Source organism: Euprymna scolopes, chromosome 13 (genome assembly GCF_053919585.1).
Source record: "Euprymna scolopes isolate OS-2025 chromosome 13, ASM5391958v1, whole genome shotgun sequence".
Taxonomy (NCBI): Eukaryota; Metazoa; Mollusca; class Cephalopoda; order Sepiida; family Sepiolidae; genus Euprymna; species Euprymna scolopes.
In genome coordinates, this window is record NC_136494.1 from 70,496,064 (window position 1) to 70,520,776 (window position 24,713).

The 24,713-nt window shown below is 30.6% G+C and overlaps 1 protein-coding gene across 2 annotated transcripts in view; it reads right to left on the reverse strand.

Moving 5' to 3' along the window:
- Positions 1 to 1,842: 1,842 nt before the first annotated feature.
- Positions 1,843 to 24,713, reverse strand: part of LOC145292065 (transcription cofactor vestigial-like protein 3) — a 337,302-nt gene continuing 314,431 nt past the window's right edge. For both annotated transcript variants that reach the window (XM_080138117.1, XM_080138116.1), the window contains exon 4: positions 1,843 to 2,397. In XM_080138117.1, coding sequence (XP_079994243.1) covers positions 2,345 to 2,397 — 53 coding nt within the window. In that variant the 3' untranslated portion in view covers positions 1,843 to 2,344. The remainder of the gene's footprint in view (positions 2,398 to 24,713) is intronic.

The following is a 24,713-nucleotide window of genomic DNA, read 5'->3' on the forward strand; positions in this document are numbered from 1 at the left end:
TTAATCGGGCTTTACTTTGGTCTAACCCTTCCCACTATATCTGTTTTTTTTTCATCTCAACGATAATGCCTATCAAAACTATTACCAAACTATTTGTGAACTGATGAGGAATATCACAGTCAAAACCAAGGCAGTGCCAAAGCAAAAGATTGAAAGTGTTATAAACAAGTTTGCATATTGTGTCAAGGCGGGCTTATAATTCAACAGCTAATCAAAAAGTAGTTTCACCTTGGTGAACAAGTCCGACATAAAGTGATGTGTAGCCACACCAAATATGGTTGAATTGTAGAAACCGTTCTGAATTTTATTAAGGATTTTACCGATGGGATTTTAGGGGGGGGTAACCTTATATAAACATTGCCATAGAAAGTTTTTTTGTTTTTTTTTTGATTTACGATTTGCAGAAAAATAACAGAGTTATTTTTAATAGTTTGTTCTTGTACACTTATTGGAGAATGCTGATCTGGCTTTTCAAGCATTTTTACAGTACAGAGTTAAATAATCGTAGTGCGCTTCCTTGTCAAATGTACACCGGAACTTTTGTCTTATCATACAATGAGATAAACTATATGCATTTTCTATTAAAAGAATATTCTTTAAAGTATATTAAAGCTAAAATGGATTTTTGGAAACGTTTTCTCATCTTAAACTTCACAAATTAACAAGAACAACGCATTTAATGCGTAACGTGTGGTACATATTAATTCTACGTTTCTTTTATATTCATATGTATTACGTCATATCCGTAGCAGTATTTTAATGCGATTATGTAAAAGTAAGATTAAAATCAAAATTTTTCAGTATGGCTAACATTACATAAAGAGTGAGAAATTCAATTAAAGGTTAGGTTTAGAGTTCGAAAACGACGCTATGACTATTAAGTACGGGAAGAAATGTTGTACAGAAGCCAGAAATATCTGCTTCTTTAAGGGTTGTGAGTCTGTCTCTGTTCAAGCACTGTTTTCCAAGGTTCTGTCTTGATTGAACCATCTGAATAGCGAATAAAAACTATCAAAGAATAAAACATACTGTCAATCACTCCCGGCAAGAGGCTTGAGAATGAAGATAAAATATGTTTAAATCAGTTTTAATCAAGCTTTCATAAAAATAATCATCATTTTCATACGTTGTACCAATATCATCAGATGTTTGAAGATAACTCGTGCGAGACGAAAGTGATGCAAGTGTGGCGAGTATTTCTATATACTAGAACATCACATCGGATAGTTAGTCAACGGATGTTAAAAAGGAGCCAGAAAAACAATTGTTAGAAGCTTTCGGTATATATGTGTGTAAATTTATATATATTAGCATTTTAAATAATATATATATAGCCATACTGATGCATCATAAACGGCGGAGCAGCCGTCTCTGGAAATATATATATACATACAAATATGTATATATATATATATATATATATATATATATATATATATATATATATATATATGGGTGAGGCTATGTAAACTTTGCTGAGTTTCCTTAGTTTGCATAATAGTGTTAATTTTCTTAATATATTCCTCAACGCTTTTAACCGTTTGAATGCAAGGGGCATAATTATTTATATTCATGTGCTAAGTTTGTAAAACGCTATCTTTTAAGTGCTTATGTTTAAAAAAAGCTAGTAAAACAATTTTTATTATGACACTTCCGGTGTTGAGTGAACCATGAAACGGTAGTTCATTTTATAATACGGAAAAGTTATTATTTATTCTTGTCATGAAACTCTTTCTTAACAATAGAATAAGTTTCTTATCCGTACAAAATCTACTGTCTGGATTCGGCTTACTTGTGATTTTTGAGAAGTTCATTTTCATATATATATATATATATATATATATATATATATATATATTCGAAAAAACTTCATTAAAACCTTGAAATAGTGCAAAATTATCTGCATTCGAATTGATGATACATTTATATTTGAAAAGAGAGAATCATCAATTTATCAAGTTTTATTTTGGTGTAATAGTTATAATAAAGATAATCTGAAACGCGTGGTTTTAAGTGTTCGTTTGTAAACACAATTACAATTAGGTTATAAATTTATAATTGACTGACTTACACGCATATACATGTATATATATATATATATATTATATGTATATTATATATATATATATATGTATGTGTGTGTGTGTGTGTGTAACATGTATATTCAGTGTTTTCGTTTGAAATACATCTATAAAAGCGATCGACTATCTTTGCATGTGAGCCTTTGTGCTGTTTTCTTTTTAATTTTCATGAATTTCGTATGGCGAGAAACGCCATTTTGTGTGACCGATGATTTGATGTGCGTTCCCTGATCCTTTAGGATTTGAATGTCTCTGCAATGACGTCACCAGTAAAATTCCTTTTTCGTTTGTTGCACGGGCACTTCGATGCCGGACACTGGAAAATAACAGGAAAAAAGTATGTTAAAAAAAAAAGCAGTGTTTATATGCATGTCTTTTTATGGAAATCGGCACAGACAACGCATGGGATCACTTAATGTAAAGAGTTAACAAGAACGAAATATGATAATCGCAAACAGAGGAGATATTTATTAGCCTTAGTCTTGAAACGAGCATGGCTACGGATAGGAGGGAATCAGAAGGAAGAAAATTTAACAAGCTTGTCCTTTTTAGAAAGAAGCAATTTCAATATGAATCTATGAGGACATAGGTGTCCCTAGTTCGAATCCAGTTTGTTCTACAAAAAATAACTTTCATTTATGATATTGGCAACCTTCACGCGGTTCATTCCGTACGTACTTGATGTCTTTCTAGAAATAATTCTGAATACAAGAATATCGAAGAAACCAATGTAGACAATATAATATTCAGATTCATGCGATATGATGATGATTACGATGACGTAAAAAAAAAAAAAACAGGATATCATTTGAGACCACTAGATCAACCAATCAAAGAAGCTGAAACAAAGAAAGCAGTTAATTTTTCATACGTTTCTGTTGAACACATGTTATAATAGTATTTATGCAGAACACTGAGATTAGCAACATTACGTCTGTGAGAGAGAGGGCACAGAGAAGAAAGTAAATTACAGATACATTTCTGTACCTGATCAAGAACCCTCAAATAGGACAGAGATTCACCACCCAGTAAGAATATGATAATAGTGCTCGATACATCGCCTGATAGTAGATTTATAGAGACAGTAAACACCCTCAGGTATGAGAAAGCGTTGCGTGCAATAGAGAGAAACGACTATACCCAAAGCAATAACGGCAACGAATCTAACGAATTTAGGAGAAAGAAAGACTCAAAAGTTTCATAGCAGATTTCTCCTCAAGTGCAGAGCTATTCATGGCAAACTTATGAAGAACAGGGTCACGCCTACGATTGAAAGACACGAAAAGAATCAAATGAAACAAGACATATTATACCAAATCCTCAGCCAAACTCAGGGCAATAAAATTTAGTAAGAGAATAGGAAAAATGTATTAGACGTTGTGAATAAAAATAGAGTAACGTGTACAGAAAGTTCCTTCATGAGAGAAAGTACGCATTAACACGTAGAATGGAATGGAGATTTGTTTCTCTTCTTGGCATTTAATTAACTGCATTCCGTCGCATTTTGTCGACAGTCCGTTTTACACTCACCGCAAGAGGTAGAGGCGATACGAAAATTATGTATAACTCTACAAAGAAGTGAGAGAATAAAATATCAAGGAAATTAAACCTTGAGAAACAAGCTTGATGTTTTCTTTTATGTTATACATTTTGCAGCTATTGGGTCAACGAAGAATACGAAAACCTTGGCTGCTACATCTAGGGGCCCTCAAATTATTGGATTTTTACATACCGTTCTTTTATGGGTATTTAGCCGATTAAAATAGTTTTACAGAATACAAAAGGGGTTGAAATTGAAAAAACGTTATACATTTTGTACATCCATGTCAGTTTATTTTTATGAGCTCATATGCCTGTCACATTGCTACAGTGGTAGCGTCACCAGCTTTGAATGCTACATTTTTTTCTTTCGGTCTCGAGTTTAGCTGATAGCACCCAAATACTTTTTTTTTACTTTTGAAATCACGACTCTATAATTATATATAGAGAATCTGAACAAATTAAAATATCATATTTAAGCGTATTTTACAACCGGCTAGTTTGGTATATTTTAATTTGCGATCACGCCTTTCCATATAGTATTACAATGTATTGAAGACAAACCTTCGGTGTGCATAGTTAGCCTGAATGAAATATTACTTTCTCTGAGTACTTAAGATAAATCTACGTCGACAAAGTACGTCTCTTCGCGCGTACTTGCACTTCAAGAATGTGAGTAAATTCTGAAGAGTTTAGGATTGGGGTTTTAGTTTTTTTTTTCCACCTTTTTTATAGCGAAGTGTACTTCATAAAATTGTAATTGATTGCACGCACGAGAAGGCATGGAAAATGTCCACGCGTATTTTTTTTTTTGCTTGTTTGTTTTACTGTCATTCTTTGAAATAATATCTTTTACTTTCTATGTTTTTTTTTTTTTTCAAATTACACACATATTATAGATCGTTAATGGAAAACTATATCAGGTTGATTCCCAGCCCCATGTGCTAAATTAATCGTGTATTTAATAGGATCACATATAAAAACATGGCACATGATATACCTTACAAAATATAATTGAATATTAATTATATGAATGTTCACCTCATATGCTGTTCGACGTAATTCCATGGAGACCATTAATATTTTAGTAGCATTAAACTGAACAAGGATTTATCGCAGATCTTTTTTTACTGAGGGCGGGGGGGGGCTGACTATTATCCAGGCCTAAACGCCACTCGAGGATATTATTATTAATGAATATCAGACAAACTAGGAGATGATGATCGATAGGCAGAGCTTGGGTTGGTTGTGATTATTTAAGAGGAAAGCTGAACAAGAAGTTATTTACGTGAGATTTGAAAACAACCATGTTATAGTCAACTGGACAACAGTTCCGCGGTATTGTAGTCTATAGACAAGTAGCTCTAGAAAGGAACGATCGAAACTGAGAATAACATTGGAGATAAGAACAATAATTCGGAAAATATAACACAGATGTAACTCATCTAAGTAGAAGAAAGCTATTTTTTAGAGTTTACTAAAATATTGTTGTAATATCTTTGGTAGTTAAAAAAAGTTAATAATTACCATTTTCAATTAATAAATAGTAATCAGCAAGCAATGTGCATCTGCATTTAATAAGAGCAAAGTGTAGTATATGTTCTGGTACCGCATTTAATCTTTTCCTTCTTGGATCAGTAAAGACGGCGTTCTAGATTGAAGCAATTTTTTGCTTTCATTCCAATCCAAAGAAACCCTTTTGATGAGTGAGAACTGAATTTTCACCGGTGTTTACCATTGTTGGAAGGAAAGTAGATAGGGACTCTTGTCTATCTGGATATTTTAAGCTTTGCAAATGCATATATCGATATGCATTACATTTTTTTTTAGATAAGGAGTGATAATTTGTATTATTTGGATTATTCGTAATATTATTCTCATCTTTTCGGAGCGTTTCGGTCACGATATCTTCTGCACGGACTCTTGGCGTAACCATAAACTATTGGGTTAAATCATTTATAAATGGCATTCTTCTAGGGGGTTGGAAAATTCAATCCTAAGTGCGAGCGATACTAAGAATACAACTGATATATTTTTACTGGAAATTGCTCGAGACAAGGCATGAAACTACTTGTTGCAAGGATCTAACAAGAACGAAAGCTGATTATTGCAAATACAGGAGGTGCTTATTGACCTTAGTCTTGAAAAAAAATTATAGGTAGAAGGAAAACAGCGAGCAAGAAGAGAGTTCAACAACCTTGCAGTTCTTGGAAATGAACTACTGTAACAGAAAGCTGTACTACAATGAGGTATCAAAACAACGAACTGATGGAAATCAGTTGACCAACAAGCCAAACGAGCTGAACAAAGAGAGCAGGTAATGCGGGAGAGAGGTTGCCGGGAAGAAGAAAGTGAGGGGCCAATCAAATTGCAGACACGTTTCTGCAGTTTATCAAAAACGTTCCATGCTGACGGAATGAGAGCATGTCACCCAATGGATTAAATAAAACTTCCGTCCAAAATTTCGTAATCAGATTATCGAGTTGGACAGAAGGATGCCTGTGTTTTTATAATGTACACCTGAAGAACGTCGAAAGTTACATCGACCTAAACGCTATGACAATAAGACTCAGTGTGAGAGCAATAGTCCGAATATTGTAAATAATACAAAATACATTAAAATATTGCAACACATACACAAGCATGTTTACCATAATTTAGTAGAGGGAAGAGACAAGTAAATAGGCGCAATAAAAATAAAACAGAATAACCAATCAAGTGTAACGATTGTCTATTTTTCCTATGTTTTAGTTGAAAATCGTGGCCACTGGGTTTAAACTTATAATATAATGTAATAATTACCCAAACCAATGTTTTGTCTTGTCTTTCGCCACTTCTTTTCGTTTTATTATTTTCTTTTCCTTTTTTTAGGAAGTGGAAAGATATATGCATTCAATTAGAATAAAAAGTTTTTAAAAAATTTGAAACAACAACACAGAATGAGAAAATAATTGTGTAAGTAATGTTTGCAAACTATAATTATTTAAACTCTTTTTTTTTTAATGCGTGTTGCACTCGTTGTACCTATTTACTTGCCTCCCAACGAGGACAGAGTAAGATACACGGTTGTTTTTTAATGTGGGAAAAATCAAGTGACAATAACCACCATAAAAGAACGATAACTCTCCAGTAACATCCAATAACAGTTATAACGCCACTAGATGACAGTGCCTATCATGGGACGTCAGTATCCTCCACTGGATGACAGACGATTTCATTTCGGATCAGCCAAATCTATGCCAAAAATGGTCCTGATCAACAGTGAATGACAATTACCAATAGTTGCAGAAGTAGCTGCTTTCATCAACCCCCTTAAGCCCGTGACACCCAGTGCTCGACAGTCATTGAAAAATTACAATTTCATTTCGGAGTAGTCGTATATAACTGCCCTTAACCAACACTTACTACCAGTAATCACCAGTGGACGCAAACAATGTTTATGATCAACACTGATCGATAATGTCCGATATTTGCAGAGGCAGCCAGTGCTCACCAGTCAATGCTAGTAAAGCAAGTAAAAATAATTAACTGCCTCAAAATACGACTAAACGCCAGTGACCAACAGTGCTGTCCACTTGTGTCCAGTGACATCCAATTACATTTTGGAGCAGTCCACTTAAGGCCGATACCTGGTTTGGCCGTCAGTGACTGACAGTGAACACCAGAAACCGACAGTAAAAGTTGTAAGGCAACCGGTGCTTACCAGTAAACACCAGTACCCGCAAGTAACCGCCCCCAAACGAATGCGTTACTGGTAAATAACGTAGGAAGTAATATTCTTTAGGCAGTAGTCCAAAACAATGGGGATATTACATGTCAAGTAGATTCCTGAAAAGTTTGGTAAGCTTGGTACAGATAAATGCTAGGATATTTATACATCGGGAGGATTTAAGTCCAGATATTCTTGCAGTAATCCTCAAAATTAGAATTGAAATATCATCTCAGAGATCAAAATACATCACTAGAAATTAAGGATTTTAGTACTGTTCTAGATCTTGTAAGGATTATATTTAACCGAATAAGTGGAAGCATATATTGTATATTATAAAATCCAAACTGTCTGAGGGTGTTTAAGATATTTAAAAACACAGAGTTTAGAAAGAAAAACTATTTAGAGGGCAGACAAAAATACAACTTAATGTCCGGTTGGTAACAGAAAAAAAGAAATTGATGGGTTAAAATAAAAAAATAAAATAAAATAGTAAAACATTTTTAGAAAGGGATATAGAGTGAAAGAAGGAACAGAACGGAAAAGATGAAGGTATTATCAAGGATAATATTAAAAGTGAGTATTTTTACTAACAGGAACAGGTTGGCCAGTTGAAGTTAAATTAATTTAAATTAAGTTACATAGATATGATTAGGTTAAGTCAATTACCGTTGATATTGAAATATTAAAATAGGATTATTTAGAGAGAGAAGGTATGTGCAAAAAGATTCAAGGACGTGAATAAAATTAGAGAAGAGAATGTTAAGAGCTTAATACTATTAGGTAAAATGAGGGGAAAATTAAACCTTGTGTATTTTACAGGAATATTAATTCATAAGTTTAGATCGTTCGCGAGGATTTTAGGGGCAAAGTGAGGGTTCACAGGGGTTACAGCTGAGAAAATAGTTTGGGTGGCATTTAGCTGTAAAATATAAGTAGATCAGGTTGCTATGAATGTTATATATAAGTTGATTATAAATAATCAGGGAAGGTTATTAGTTGTATTGGAGAGTTAATGATAGATAAGGATGAATCTTAGTTGTGGGGTGGCTTATTATTGAGTTCATAAAGTTGGCATATTTAAATTTTCTTTTGATGCCTAAAATAGACAATAATTTCGTATTTCGAGTTTATAACATTGAGAATATTAACTGTGATCCTGGGTGGTAAAACTTTGGTGTTTTAAAATATAAACTATTTTAAGGAGTAATTGATGTTACTAGTGTTAATGTTTCTTATTCTGGTTGATAGTGAAGTTTTATTTTTTAAATGTTCTGATCGAAAGAGATGTGATGAAATATACGGTTTTAATGGGAATTGTAGATGATCCAATGTAAGGTGGTATATAAGAATGGATAGAAGGGCCAATAGTAAGAGAAGGCTGGGTGGAGGTCTGCATTGTTGGAAGATATGAGGAGCCGGGATTTCGAGGCCAGGTAGACGGTTTGGGATAAAAAATTCTAGGCGCGGTGTTATTTAAATTTAGACCCTAAGCCTAAATTGAGAAATTGTTGAGAAGTGGATCTGTACTATATGGGTCGCTTTGGGTTTAGTGGGAGAATTGGCGATGATGCAGGAGTAAATTAAATAATTGTACATGCTGTAAATGTTAAGAGCAATGTAAGGGGGAGATTGGCAATTACAATTGAGGTTGTTTGATGCAGATAAGTTATTTAAATTAAATTGGATATTTTTTAAAAAATTAATTGTATTTATCATGGTCTGGGTTATGCTGTGCATGGTAAAGAAATAGATTTTATAGAGATTTTGTTTAGTATTGTGGGTGTAAGAAGGAGTATTACCATATATATATATATATATATATATATATATATATATATATATATAGTAAGTTATAAAATATGTATGGCGATTAAGCAACACTGAATATTCCGCGTTTCATCCACTCTAGGACTCTTCAGGCTTATGCCTAGTCCTAGAATGGATGAAACGCGGAATATTTAGTGTAGCTTAATCGCCATATATATTTTATAACCTACTAACTAGCTCTACCTACGTATTGGGCACTTTTGAAGTAAATACTTAACGTTTACGCATAAATATATACTTTCGTATATTAATTTTATGTGAGTAAATTACGTATATATATATATATATATATATATATATATATATATATATATATAATTTTAGTCATTCAATGAATTTAAAAATTTATGACATGAAATGTTTGAATTTCAAATCAAAAGATTTTAATTATTCTATGTAAGACAAAGAATATATTTGAAATATTATAACTCCTTATCCTATAGGATTTCGATGTCTTCCATCTCTTCAGAAGAGAAAATATTAACAAATAGTTTTAATGGTTTACACCTTATTTGCTAAAGTCAGTGAGACATGGAAAATTAAAAGCTGTTTAAGTATTTAAATGTCATTAACTTCTCTTACTCTATGCCATTTAAATACTTAAACATCTTTTAATTGTGATTTTCCATGTTTCACTGACTTTAGCAAACAAGGTGTAAACCATTATAACTATTTGCTAATATTTTCTCCTCTGAATAAATTGTAGACATCGAAATCTTATAGGATAAGTAGTTAAAATATTTCAAATGTATTCTTTGTCTTACATAGAATAATAAGAATCTTTTGATTTGAAATTCAAACATTTCACGTCATGAATTTTAAAATTCATTGAATGACTAAAATTTGATTTATTTGCTCTATCTTGTAGATTGAGCAATCCTTATCTAGGTGGGATAGTACTTATAGAATATTACTGCCAGTAATATCTTGTAAAACTTATAATCACAGGTTTCCATACCAGTTGATATTTCGATAATTTTATTCTGAAGAATATATATATATAGTAATTTAAAAATATATATATAGCGATTAAGCTACACTAAATATTCCACGTTGCCTGAAGAATCCTGGAGTGGATGAAACGCGGAATATTCAGTGTAACTTAATCGCCATATATATTTTATAAATTACTAACTAGCTCTACCTACGTATTGAGCACTTTTTAAGAAAATACTTTTAAGTTTACGCATAAATTTATACTTTCGTATATTAATTTTATGTGAGTAAACGAAGTAGGAATATATATATATATATATATATATATATATATATATATATATATATATATATATATATATATATATATATATATTTGTACATATATTATATATTTTTGTCCATATTAATAAAATAATTATCCAGGGACACGTGCTTCAACATCACTACAATTAATCAGCGTAATGATTATGACAGGATAAGAAACCCACGACTACCGAGCCTTTAGTCGAGTTTGTTAATCGTTATGCTAAGAACTTGTCTGAAGTTACGTTCTAATTTATCACTTATAAATGTATATCGTAACATCTTTGTTACTATTTGTTTTGCGGGACAAATTTATTACTGATATTAATTAGCTTCTCTAAGCATTGGAAAAATGTATGTGTATATTGTTATTTTTAGCGATAAACAAGTTGTGTTCTATTTCTATCATAGTCACGTTGATACGTTGTAGTGACGGCGAAACAATTGTCCGTATCTATCTATCTAGCTATCTATCTATCCATCTCTCTCTCTCTCTCTCTCTCTCTCTCTCTCTCTCTCGCTCTCTCTCTCTCTCTCTATCTATCTATCTATCTATCTATCTATCTATAAGACATCTAAGTTTATAAACGACATAATAAAACAGTAACAAATCTAGGAGTTCATGGCGTGACGGTTAACGCGCCGAACTGCGGAGTTCGATTTCTAGACACAGTCAAGCTACGCTGGAGATAGATAAATACCTTGAAACATGCATGTACGTATATTAGTGTTTTAAAAATAATTTAAAAAATTAAAAATATTATATACGTCACAATAAAATACGGGCGATTTTCCGTTAGCTCTTATGCGCAGATCATCATATAATTATTAGATCACTCTGACCAACGTTAAAAAGCATTAAAAAAAATAAATGTTTAAATTCAACAGCATTTCTTGCGGTTAACGGTTGGCGAATGGATTAGGTCCTTGCTAATGAAGCCAGGAATCGCTTCTGTCGCCGGGTTCGAATCTACTGACTGGTGTTAATCGTGAACCCTGCACTGATGATTCCCGAAAGGATGAAACACTAGTGTCTGTAGGTATTTAATAATTATTATAGTAAATAAATAAATATAAAGAGAGAAAGTGGTTGCTATATATATATATATATATATATATATATATATATATATATATATATATATATATATATATACTAGCGGGGGTACCCGGCGTTACCCGGGTGTTTGGAGGTGTGTGTGCTCTTAAATAAAAAAGAAACCGGGGAGGGGGGAGAACCCGAAGCCCTGAGGCGAAGTTTGGAAATAAAATGTGAAAAAAACATGAACCGTTCGGCCAGCCAGAATGAGTTACTGAAAGATGTTTGAATTTATTTAAGTAAGAACCAAATTGACAGGTGCCCACACGGAAGTCGTAGAGCGTTACGACGACGACGACGACGACGACGACGACGTAAACAATAGCTATTCAGCAAATGAGGTCAATGACCAGGTTTGTTTGTTATAAGCGAAGTAAAAAAAGAAAACATAAAAACGAACGTTAGAATTTAAGCGGGGAGGGGTAATCAAAACATCGAAACAAAAACACAAAAAAAACTAACGTAAAGCAAACGAACGATGTTAAATGTAAAAATCGAAAAAACAAAAAAGAAAACAGAAAAACGTACGTTAAAACGAAAAACAACGACGTGAAAAATGGCTTAAATAAGCCTGTTTCGATATTAAAATTTAAAAAATCGGTGGGTACCCAGGTGTTTTTGGGTGTGTGGTCGGGGGTGGATAAGCGAAGTAAAAAAAAAACATAAAAACGAACGTTACGTGAAAAATGTCTTAAATAACACTGGTTCAATATTTAAATTTTTAAAAAAGCGAAAAAAAAAGACATCTCAGACCACGATTCGATCCCAAAACGGTTAGAACCAACGAGCTAACCAACTGAGCTAACACAACGTACATGAAATTTAGTCAGTTCTTCAACTATTTAAAGTAAATCAGGTCATGACGTTATCTGACGCATGCGTAGAACTGGTTGTCATCACGAGAGGGCCGTTTTTGTTGACTCCTCCCTGTCGAAAATTGTCGATTTCGGGGTGAAAAATTAACTTTTTGGGCCAATTTTTCGAGCGAAGGATGGGGCTTCAATATCATACCAAGTTTGTGAATTTTGTTGTGTCTGTCAAAAGTTTTTAGCGGACACACAAACACACATTAATACATACAAACATACATACATACATTTTCGCTTTTATATATATATAGATATATATAGATATATGTATATATATATATATACATATATATATATATATATATATACACAGAATGTTCGTCTCCAAATCTAAGTTTAGCACATATTTATGATTATTTAACTAGATATCAATTTATCTCTTACTACAATGCCTCTTAACTAATACTCTGCGATACCATAAGGTTTCAATGATTTCCTATCGAAAAGCGATTAGCGATAAACAACTGCGTTCCCAGATAGAAAACGCAATATAAACAATTTTTCGATGACGTTGCGATCAAGCCACATTAACACAGATGTTGCCATCGAAGATCTCACAATCATTAATAATGTATTTCTCTTCTTTTTCAAATTTAAACTCATAAAGGCATGCCACATTCAATTTGTCGATAAAATCTTCGCATCCGACTTCGATAGGAAATACATCTGTTATCCAGACACGTGTTATGTATTAGATTGTCAAGAGCCTGAACTAGCCAACTTTACAGACCATTTCTCACAGAAGAAACGATGCTAGCCTTTTTTTGACTCTATCGTTATTTCGTTGGCGAGTACTCAGCAGAAATACAACCTCTAATTCCTCCTCCTAATACGTTCAAAACAAGAACCTTCCATTCTAAAAATTCTGTATAGTATCAAACGGAATTCCCACTAAGAGAACATTTTCTCAATAATCTTTTATCTCCGAAAAGACGCTACTGCGGTATTGCTTCACTGTAGACCACTACATATTCGTATAAAAAAACTAATCTTAGAATATCGATATATATATATATATGTGTGTATATATAGTTTTACATTATATATATATATATAAGTATAAAATTCTATGATATTCACAATTTTCAATGCCCTTATAATATTCGTTATTATTCATCTGATGATCCATTAATCTCATTAACCATTATCCTCGAGTGATTTTTAGCCTTTACACATTATTGCTCATCAGTAATAATTGAAAGGAAATCGTTTTCGTTTGAATAAGAGAATAATGCCTAAATATCACAGATTTTGGTTTGGTTATATTCTTATTACTTAATCTATTAAGAAAAATCTCACCTGTCTGTTTAAATATATGTATGTATGTATGTATGTATGTATGCATGCATGCATGAATGTATGTATGTATGTATGTATGTATGCATGCATGAATGTATGTATGTATGTATGTATGTATGTATGTATGTCTTACTAAAACTTGAAAAAAAAACTAGCATTTTGTAGTAAGTTAGGTGGATGGTCCTGAAAATATTTAAAACATGAGAAAGAAGTTGTGAATTTTATGTTGATAATGGAAGATAGAAGATCAGGAGAAAAAAATTAGTATAAAATTAAAATAGAAAAATAAATTTCTTTAAATACCTTATTGAGATTCATGAGGAAATTTGTTTTAAGTTCTTCAGTAAAATTTTGTGTGCATGCGTCCGTGTTTTGGGCTCGAATAGTTGAAATAGTTATTTACGGTTTATTTTAAATTTAAAAATGTTGGCTTAATGGAAAGTTAACCCGTGTTAGGATCGCTGCAATTATTTGAATAATGAAATAAAATTAAAAAAAAAACTTTTAATGATCTAAGGGCGATAAGTTAAATAAGTAACGAATATATTTGTAATTATTTTAGGGATAAATTATTTATTGTGATGGTGATAGTTATGATGATAAAAATATAATAAGATTAATAATATATAAATAATAAATGATAACAATTAAAAAAATAAAATAATAATAATAATAATAGTGATGAAACGTTTCCGATCGTATACTCAAGTTTTCTGTTGAAACGTATTTATAATTTATAATTATATCTTTATAATCAATATTAATATGTCTCTAGGAGAAATATACCTATTGGGCTTATTATATATTTGCAGTATTATGAGCAAGATTATTTTAATTGTTTGACACATTAAAATAAACTTTGCTCTTTAAACTCCAGGTCTAATTCCCTCTATGAAAATTCAAAAGATAAGTAGCTTCCTCTTATTGGTTCAGCTTTCTCCGTACTTTCATGAGGAAGACATACAAGTATCAATTAAATGTATGCCCATCCCAAATAATGCCAACTATTTAACTAACTTGATAGGAAGTGTGAATACATTCGTAAGGAATATGAGATGGAAAGCCTACCACTTTGATTACCAGCATAGATAACTAACCGACCAATGGATGTGCAACCCCACGAACTAGTAAATACCAATTTCTATGAAGATGAAGCACAAAGAAAAACGGCGAAATTCTACAAATTAAAAACATTTGTAAACCCTAAAAAAACAAAAAAAAACAGACACTAAAAGCTTTGAAAATTACTCAAACAACCTAATTAAAAATATTAAATTAAAAAATAACAAAAAATATGTCACCCAAACCCTTTAAAAAATAAATAAATTTTCAAAATCAATATCAAAAAGCTACCAAAATAAAAAAAAAATAGTCCCAGCAGATAAAACTTGAAACTTCTTAACCATGGACTGTATACAATATATAAATCTCATATATAAGGAACTTAATAAAATTATATAACAGGAAATAGGTCTACACTAAACAAAATAAATAAAGAAGCAAAAACTATCTTAACTAAACTTAAAATAAACAAATATACTGAAAAACAGTACCAGGTACCCCAAAATTTTCTTTAAAAGATCAAAAAGCCGACTGTAATATAAACTCGTCAATAAGACTCATTTGCCAGTAAAAATATCCTCGATAGAATTATCCCTAAAATTAAATCTGTTAACAAAATATCCGCTATTGCAATCATTGAATGATTTTCTAACATTCAAAACAAAAAGAATCTTAAATTCCTTTCTTTCGATATGGAATCATATTACCAATCTATACCACCATTTCTTTTAAATAAATTCTTTTTAATGGCAAGTAAATAACAGATATAACTCCAAAGACCCAATAAATACAGAAAAATATTTAACAAAAACGCTATCAAAAACTTACTTAACAATGCCAAACTTAAATCAGCAAATTAGTAGCAACAATAAAAATATTTAAAAAAATACAAAATACAAATATACAAGCCGTCACAACCTGTAACTGTAGAAACAAAAACACGTGTCGTTTACAGGGTACCTGTAAAATAAAAGCGTAGTTTACAGCTGCACAGTAGCAAAAATCCCAAATATAAATTCTAATAATAGCAACCATATAAATTCTCTGACACAGACTAACACCAACACACAATTAAAAAATAACAACACTCCTATCAGCCCATCAAACAACTTACTACAACTAAACCCCTTGTATAACAATACCACTATTAATCTAACTGAAAATATCTATTACAACTCTATTTAACAAAATGCAATATACTTTGGATCTACTTCTGAACCTATAAAACACAGAATCTCCACACATAAACACTCTTTCCAAAATAAAAATCCTTAAGAAACCAAACATCATTAACAAAATATATTTGGCATCTCAAGGATATAAATATCCCTATTAGCATAAAATGGAAAATATTAGCCTCTTTTAAAACATATAAACCCATTGATAAATTCCGCAATCTTTGTAAATCTGAATCTCTGGCTATATTAAAATTCAATGACAATAGGTCAACATGTTTAAGCCGAAAAGATGAAATATTATCAGTCTGCATTCATAAACAATGGATGAAGTTGTTCAGATTTATACCGCCATAAAAATATTAATCTGATCATCATTATTGTTTATAATTATTGAAAATATAATTAGTATAAGAATAATTAGTATTATTTTATTAATCTTCTAATATTAATACTATTAATATTAATAATATTATTACTAGTCTTATTTTATTATTATGTCATCATCACTCTTATTATTATTATTATTATTATTATTATTATTATTATTATTATTATTATTATTATTATTAATGTTATTATTATTATTATTATTATTATTATTAATATTATTATTATTATTATTATTTTCATTTATTTTTAGATATTATTAATATTATTATATTTTTATTATCATAACTATTACCATCACAATAACTAAATAATTTATCCCTAAAATAATTACAAATATATTAGCTACTAATTCAAGTCATATCCCTTAGATCATTAAAAAAAAATATTTTATTTCATTTATCAAAAAAGTTCAGTAATCCGCCTTGGATTTTAAAAATAAACGTCCGATCCTAACACTGGTTAACGTTCCATTAAGCCAGCGTTTTTTTTTTAAATTTAAAATAAACCGAAAATAACCATTTCAACCATTCAAGCACAAAACGCGAGAGCATCTACACAAAATTTTACTGAATAACTTTTTTTAAAAGTCCTAATGAATCTCAATAAGGTATTTAAATAAATGTATTTTTCTAATTTTTCTATTTTAATTTATGCTATTTTTTCTCTTGATTCTCTATCTTCATTACCAACATAAAATTCTTGTTGTAAATATGTTCAGGACCATCCACCTAACTTACTACAAAATGTTAGTTTAATTTTGGTGCTTTAAATTCTCTACCCCACTTTTGGTCTAATAAAGAGATGAATATTCGAATACAATTATTCTCAATGATTATTGCCAATTGTAAATAAAATGAAAATCGTTTTGGAAACGATCGTACATTAAGTTGATTTTGTTTGCTTTCCCGTTAAAACTGATTCATAATTTATAATTATTAATCTTTATAATCAACATATACATATACATATATATATATATATATATATATATATATATATATACATACATATATATATATATAGGCTAGAGTTTCGAATCCTGAGTTCAGGTATGAGGGCGAAACTCGAGCCTTGGGCTTCCAGCTTGTTGGCTGTCATGGTTCTTGCGAGCTGCTATGTGGTTTGGGTTATGGAAATACACACACACACACACATACATACATATATATATATATATATATATATATATATATATATATATATATATATATATATATATATAAGCTAGTAAAAATAGTTGCTAAGGGAATAAAATTAAAATGTTTTTGCTTCGATTCTAGTTGATATCACCCAAATCATATTTTTGTTATTTTTCTTACTTTTGAAATTATTATTATATATATTGGGCACAATATAATAATCAATATAGTATTGGCTCTATATTAATAATGACGAAAATTGCATAAATTAAAATATCATATTTAAAGGTATTTTAGGACGGGGGACCGCCATTAGTGGTTATTAAAGAATAAGTGTAAATGTGCATTATTATTGTTGACTCTAATTATTGTACTTATGGCATGTTTGCTATTAATCATATTGTATTTGAATTAGAGCTATTTTGTTTGTGAATTGTAGTAGTAGCAGTAATAGTCGAACGGATGCATACCGATATTGTACTTATTTTATTCTCACTCTGCATTACTGAAATTGGATGACTTGGACGATAGAAAATTAAAACCTCGCAAACGTCTTTGAAATTTAGTACAGGCATAGAACCTTCATGAATATAGAGTTTTATACAGGATGAGTCAAGGGAAACGGATGTTTTTAGAACGCTCCTTACTTTCCTTGAGTAAGGGATAGAAAGTGAGGAAAGTAGTCTTTCAACTTGCATAATGCTCCATTATGACATAGTTTAGTAAACGTTTTTATGTTCATTATATATTTTTTGTTGAAATATTATCAGAGGTTTGTTTTCCTTTTTTAAAAAAACATCCGTTTCCCATGACTCACCCTGTATAAAGAAAACACTTTTGCTGACGTCAGTATTTTTAGGACATTATAATTTATACTCAGGTGTCTTAAAATTGAAATTATTTTTCCCAAACCACTACATATATCCGCACGAAATTCTCTAGGACAAACACGCCAATTCCTTTATCAAAGCAAGATAATGTGAAAAACAATATCGGCTGACACTAGAATTTTATGATGACGTCATGAATATTGCATGAATTAGCTCCGATTGTTTTGCCTACATTTGCTCGGATTGACTTATAATAGAATAAATGAAAGACGTCAGAAAAAAAAACTAATGTGTTATTGAAATTTTCATATTCTCATGACCAATCATCATGGTATTGTCTCGCCATTCACATGACACTCATTTTACACATACCCTCGAGTTGCCTTTGAGCCCTAATAAAGTGGTGACACCCTAGTATAAAAAGGCAAGTTTATTTATGATTATGTATTAAATCCTCATATATCCATATAAATTTATTTATGATTATGTATTAAATCCTCATATATACATATAAATTTATTTATGATTATGTATTAAATCCTCATATATCCATATAAATTTATTTATGATTATGTATTAAATCCTCATATATCCATATAAATTTATTTATGATTATGTATTAAATCCTCATATATCCATATAAATTTATTTATGATTATGTACTAAATCCTCATATATCCATATAAATGTATTTATGATTATGTATTAAATCCTCATATATCCATATAAATTTATTTATGATTATGTATTAAATCCTCATATATCCATATAAATTTATTTATGATTATGTATTAAATCCTCATATATCCATATAAATTTATTTATGATTATGTATTAAATCCTCATATATACATATAAATTTATTTATGATTATGTATTAAATCCTCATATATCCATATAAATTTATTTATGATTATGTATTAAATCCTCATATATATATATAAATTTATTTATGATTATGTATTAAATCCTCATATATCCATATAAATTTATTTATGATTATGTATTAAATCCTCATATATACATATAAATTTATTTATGATTATGTATTAAATCCTTATATATACGAAGTGGCTCAGCGAGATATGGGTATCTCACAAGATGACTCCATTAAATATTTTAAGGAAATATTACGGCTCAACGTTATGTTTTATAAAGTCGTATATCTAGGATTTAATACTGATTTGCGCACTTGTTTTCAGGATAGTCAACATATGTCAAATATTGTACCACACGTGTTTCTACTGAAATAATGCATAACGGAGGCCATTCAATAAAAAAATTGGTTTTACAAAGCAAAATATGTTTTTCACCGATCTCAACCTTGCAAATTAGTTTATAATAATTAACTTTGAAATCTAACCGACATATTTGTTTTAGGTGGATTCAAAATAGCAGAAAATAAAAAAGGGGGCTCTATATCTCTAATCAGACCAAAAGTCAGTCGTGAAACTTCGTAGCTTACCCTGACAACATAAGTATAAGACAAAGAAATATATAGAACTTGCTTCTCCGTATTGTATAAAGTATTCCCAAAATAAAGCCATGAAAGGTTGATAACTCAAAAACATTTTAGGTAATTCGGCATGGTGGTCAATATTATCAAAGAGATCCCTACATCAAATGTGAAAAAACAAAAATAGAAGATGAAACTCCATAAACTTTTCCACCGTGACCTAAATTTTTAAGATAAACGTTCTAAATCGTTTAAGATGCGAAACGTTATTAGTAACAATATGGGGAAAGTAGTGAGTCTCTCTGATGAAAATTATTGAAGCTGTCTCTAAACTATGGTCGTCACTAATCTGTTCTAGATATCTCAAAATTTAAGAAATATAGAGGCTTGACTGTACACAAAGAAAATACAATGACAAACTCGATGAAAAACATTATTTACGCCAAGGCGTAAATAATGTTTTTCGTCGATGGTTTATCATCAATTTTGTTTAATGAAGAACTGCGAGGAATGTAGAGAAAAATATATATCGAAAATGATTGTTTAGCATGTATGTACTTGATTGCATGATGGTTATGAAGAAGAACAGGGAAGACTATAAGTGACACTTTGTTAATTCCCTCGCTTTAGGTTTAATAAAAATGTAGTTTAAAAAAAAAACACTAATAATTTCATAGCAATCAGGAAAATAGCACCTAATGAAAACAACTCTGAATAGTCCAATCTTTGTACCAGTATTATTTTAGTTGTATAAGAAGCGTGTAGTAAATATATGTTTAAAAAATTTCGAATAAAATAGAATAATTAGTTGTAGTATTCTAACTCTACAGTTCTACAACTGTGTTGTATATGTACGTAAGCATCTACACAAAAAATATATATAAGTACATAATTTTAACAAAATATGTTGAGAGACACTTTATCAAGAGTTAAATGCACATTAATTTTAAGGAAACGAAACGCGAATATAGGTAAAAGTCCTTAATCCGCGGAGTTTCGAAGTAATACGTTTCTTCTCGTCAGAGAGGAAGAATTAGCAAAATGTATGAAGAAATTTTTCCTGTAAAGTATTTAAAGAATCTTAGTATGAAAAGGGCTGTATTAGCGTGAACATGAAATGTAGAAAAATGAAACAGATGGAGTGGTGTATATATATATATATATATATATATATATATATATATATATATATATATATATATATATATATATATATATATATATATATAAAGCGCCAGGATGCATTAAAAAGAAATCAATTAAGTGCCCGCTCGCAAATGTGAGTGCTAATTTACGAATTATTCATATAAGAACTGTTATTATTAATTACGTCTTTGAAATATGTAACAAAGTTTTCATATAAATAAATCGTGTGTAATATTATATATATATATATATATATATATATATATATATATATAAATATATATATAGAGAGAGAGAGAGAGATAGAGAGAGAGAGAGAGAGAGTGAGAGAGAGGGGGGCGGCCGAGAGAGAGAGAGAGAGGGAGAAATAAAGAGAGAGAGAGAGAAATTGTAGGATTTATAGTTATATTCTGTGAAGTAAAAATATAGAATCCTTAGACAAAAAAGTATTTTTTTAAACTAGGAATACAGGAAATTTAAAGTTATTTCTTCTCAACAACACTTTATAAATCACAAGGTTAATTAATCTATGAGTTAATTCCTCTCTTCCTTGTTCGGATATATATATATATATATATATATATATATATATATATATATATATATATATATATTTAAATAAGGGAGTAGTCACCAACAATGTGTATTTTTTAACATTATTTTATTATTCCGTGTCTTGGTTTTTCATTGAGAATTATGTTTGGATCATTGTAATAATGTTTTTAAGTCATTGAAATCGTTTACGTACGTTTCAGACGGTCACGCCATGAACTCCGAGATTTGTTACTGTTTTATTCTGTCGTTTATAAACTTAGATGTCTTATAGATAGATAGATAGATAGATAGATAGATAGATAGATAGATAGATAGAGAGAGAGAGAGAGATCAATAGATGGATAGCTAGCTAGCTAGATAGATAGATACGGACAATTGTTTCGCCGTCACTACAACGTATCAACGTGACTGACTATGATAGAAATAGAACACAACTTTGTTTATCGCTAAAAATAACAATATACACATACATTTTTCCAATGCTTAGAGAAGCTAATTAATATCAGTAATAAATTTGTCCCGCAAAACAAATAGTAACAAAGATATTACGATATACATTTATAAGTGATAAATTAGAACGTAATTTCAGACAAGTTCTTAGCATAACGATTAACAAACTCGACTAAAGGCTCGGTAGTCGTGGGTTTCTTATCCTGTCATAATCATTACGCTGATTAATTGTAGTGATGTTGAAGCACGTGTCCCTGGATAATTATTTTATTAATATGGACAAAAATATATAATATATGTACAAATATATATATATATATATATATATATATATATATATATATACAGTGATGATCATATTTATTGGCACGGTAAAATAAAAGTTAAATTTTGTCTAATAAATTCTAAAAAAGGGATTAAATTAAAGAAAATAACAAAGTATATTATGTATTTTTAACTGGCCTTTCCGATGCAGCAATCGGATTTTAGAAAAAATAAATAACAAAGGAACAACAAACATAATTGCAAAAAACCCTTGTTCAAAATTATTGGCACGATTTATTTAATAATCAATTGTATAGCCTTTGGCCTTGATTACCTTCCTCAGTCGCTTTTCATAGTTTACAACCAAGTTGTTGCACTCTTCAGTAGTAATTTTAGCCCACTCTTCCTGACAATAATCCTCCAATTGAATAAGATTCTTAGGCTTCCTTTGCATTACCCTCAATTTTAATGTTCTCCATAAATTTTCAATTGGATTAAGGTCTGGGCTTTGTGATGGCCACTCCAAAACATTAATATGATTGTTCTTAAGCCATTTCTTAGTCAGTTTAGCCGAATGCTTTGGGTCATTATCTTGCATGAACCACCAACGACGACCAAGTGAGAGCTCTTTAGCAGAGTCTTTCAGGTTTTCATCCAATATTTTAACATAATCTTCCTTTTTTATGCTACCTGTGACCTTAACAAGTCGCCCTGGTCCAGAGGCAGCAAAGGATCCCCAAAACATCAAACTGCCTCCACCGTGCTTCACTGTGAGTATGGTGTTCTTAGGCAGGAAAGCTTCGCCAGATTTTCTGTAAATATAAGACACTTTATTATGGCCAAATAACGCTATTTTCGTTTCGTCAGTCCATAGAACACGTTTCCAGAATGCAACATCTTTATCAATATGACGTTTTGCAAAGGCTAGCCTTGCTTTCAGGTGCATAGGCTTCAATAAGGGAGTCTTTCTCGGACGACATGCTTTTAAACCAGCTCTCTTCAAAACTCTACCAACTGTATCACTCCAGAGGTGCTCTGTTCATCAACAATCTCCCCAACAGAGATCCTTGGGTTTTGTTTTACTTGTCGAACAATTTTCCGTTCATCTCTTGGGGAAAGAATCCTTTTTCTCCCTCTACCCTCTAAACTCATAACGTGTCCTTGCGATTTGAACTTGTTTATTATGGCTCTAACAGTGGATTTGGGAAGGTTTAGCTTCTTTGAAATCTTATCATAGCCCTCCCCATTGGTATGGCATGCTACAACAAGCTTCCTGACGTCTTCGCTGTGTTCCTTAGTTTTAACCATGGCGATTGAAAATTATAATTTAGTCACTTATAATAGTTTAAATAAATCGCTATCTAAAAATTATCTGAAAAAAATTATTCACTGAATTAGCGTTAAATAAGCATAATATGGCTATAAAAAAGTTCAGAAAGCACGTAAACCGGAAATTGATTGATATTATACTGATACTAAAAGAAAAACAAAGCCGTGCCAATAATTTTGAACAAGGGTTTTTTGCAATTATGTTTGTTGTTCCTTTGTTATTTATTTTTTCTAAAATCCGATTGCTGCATCGGAAAGGCCAGTTAAAAATACATAATATACTTTGTTATTTTCTTTAATTTAATCCCTTTTTTAGAATTTATTAGACAAAATTTAACTTTTATTTTACCGTGCCAATAAATATGATCATCACTGTATATATATATATATATATATATATATATATATATATATATATATATATATATATATATAAAGTGAAAATGTCTGTTTGTGTACATTTCCCTACAAAATAACTCTGTCAATTTTCAGTCTAGAAAATCGAGCTTTGACATAAGGGGTATTGAGATTTGGGGAAATCTTTTTAATCTGTTTTCGGCGAGAAATTTGGCTGTCAAGGGGGTAAAGTTCAACGATTTGACCGTTGAAAACTCTACAAAACTCCTTCGCCAATTTTGGGTCGAGACACTTGAAATTTTAAATATAGGTTACTTGGACATGGATCAAACTTTTAATTTTATTTGAGCCCGACAAAAATAAATGTTGGAGGTCAAAATTGTGGTCCAAGTTTTAAAAAAAATTACCTCTGCGGTCTCTACTTATTACTCAGCCAATTTTTTTGTCTAAATATTTGAAATTTTACATACAGGGCATTAAGAGATAGAGCGAGCTTTTTAATTGGTTTGGGTCGAGAATTTTAGCTGCCAAGGTGTCAAAGTTCAAAAGATTTGACCTTTGTCGTGTCTAGCAATTTTGGGTATATACATTTGAAATTTATACATAATGGGTATTCAGACGGCAAGCACTTTAATCAGTTTTAGGGTGAAAATTTAGCTGAAAGTTGAAAAAGTTGACCTTTGCAGAGTCTATCAAATTCCTCCGCCAATTTTGGGTCTAAACGCTTGAAATTTTAGATGTGGGTAACTTGAACATAGGAAAAACTTTTATTTTGATTTGAGACCAAAATAATAAATGCTAAGGGTCAAAATTGTGGTCAAAGTTTTAAAAAAAATTACCTCTACGGTCTCTACGAAATTACTCAGACAATTTTTTGTCTAAACATTTG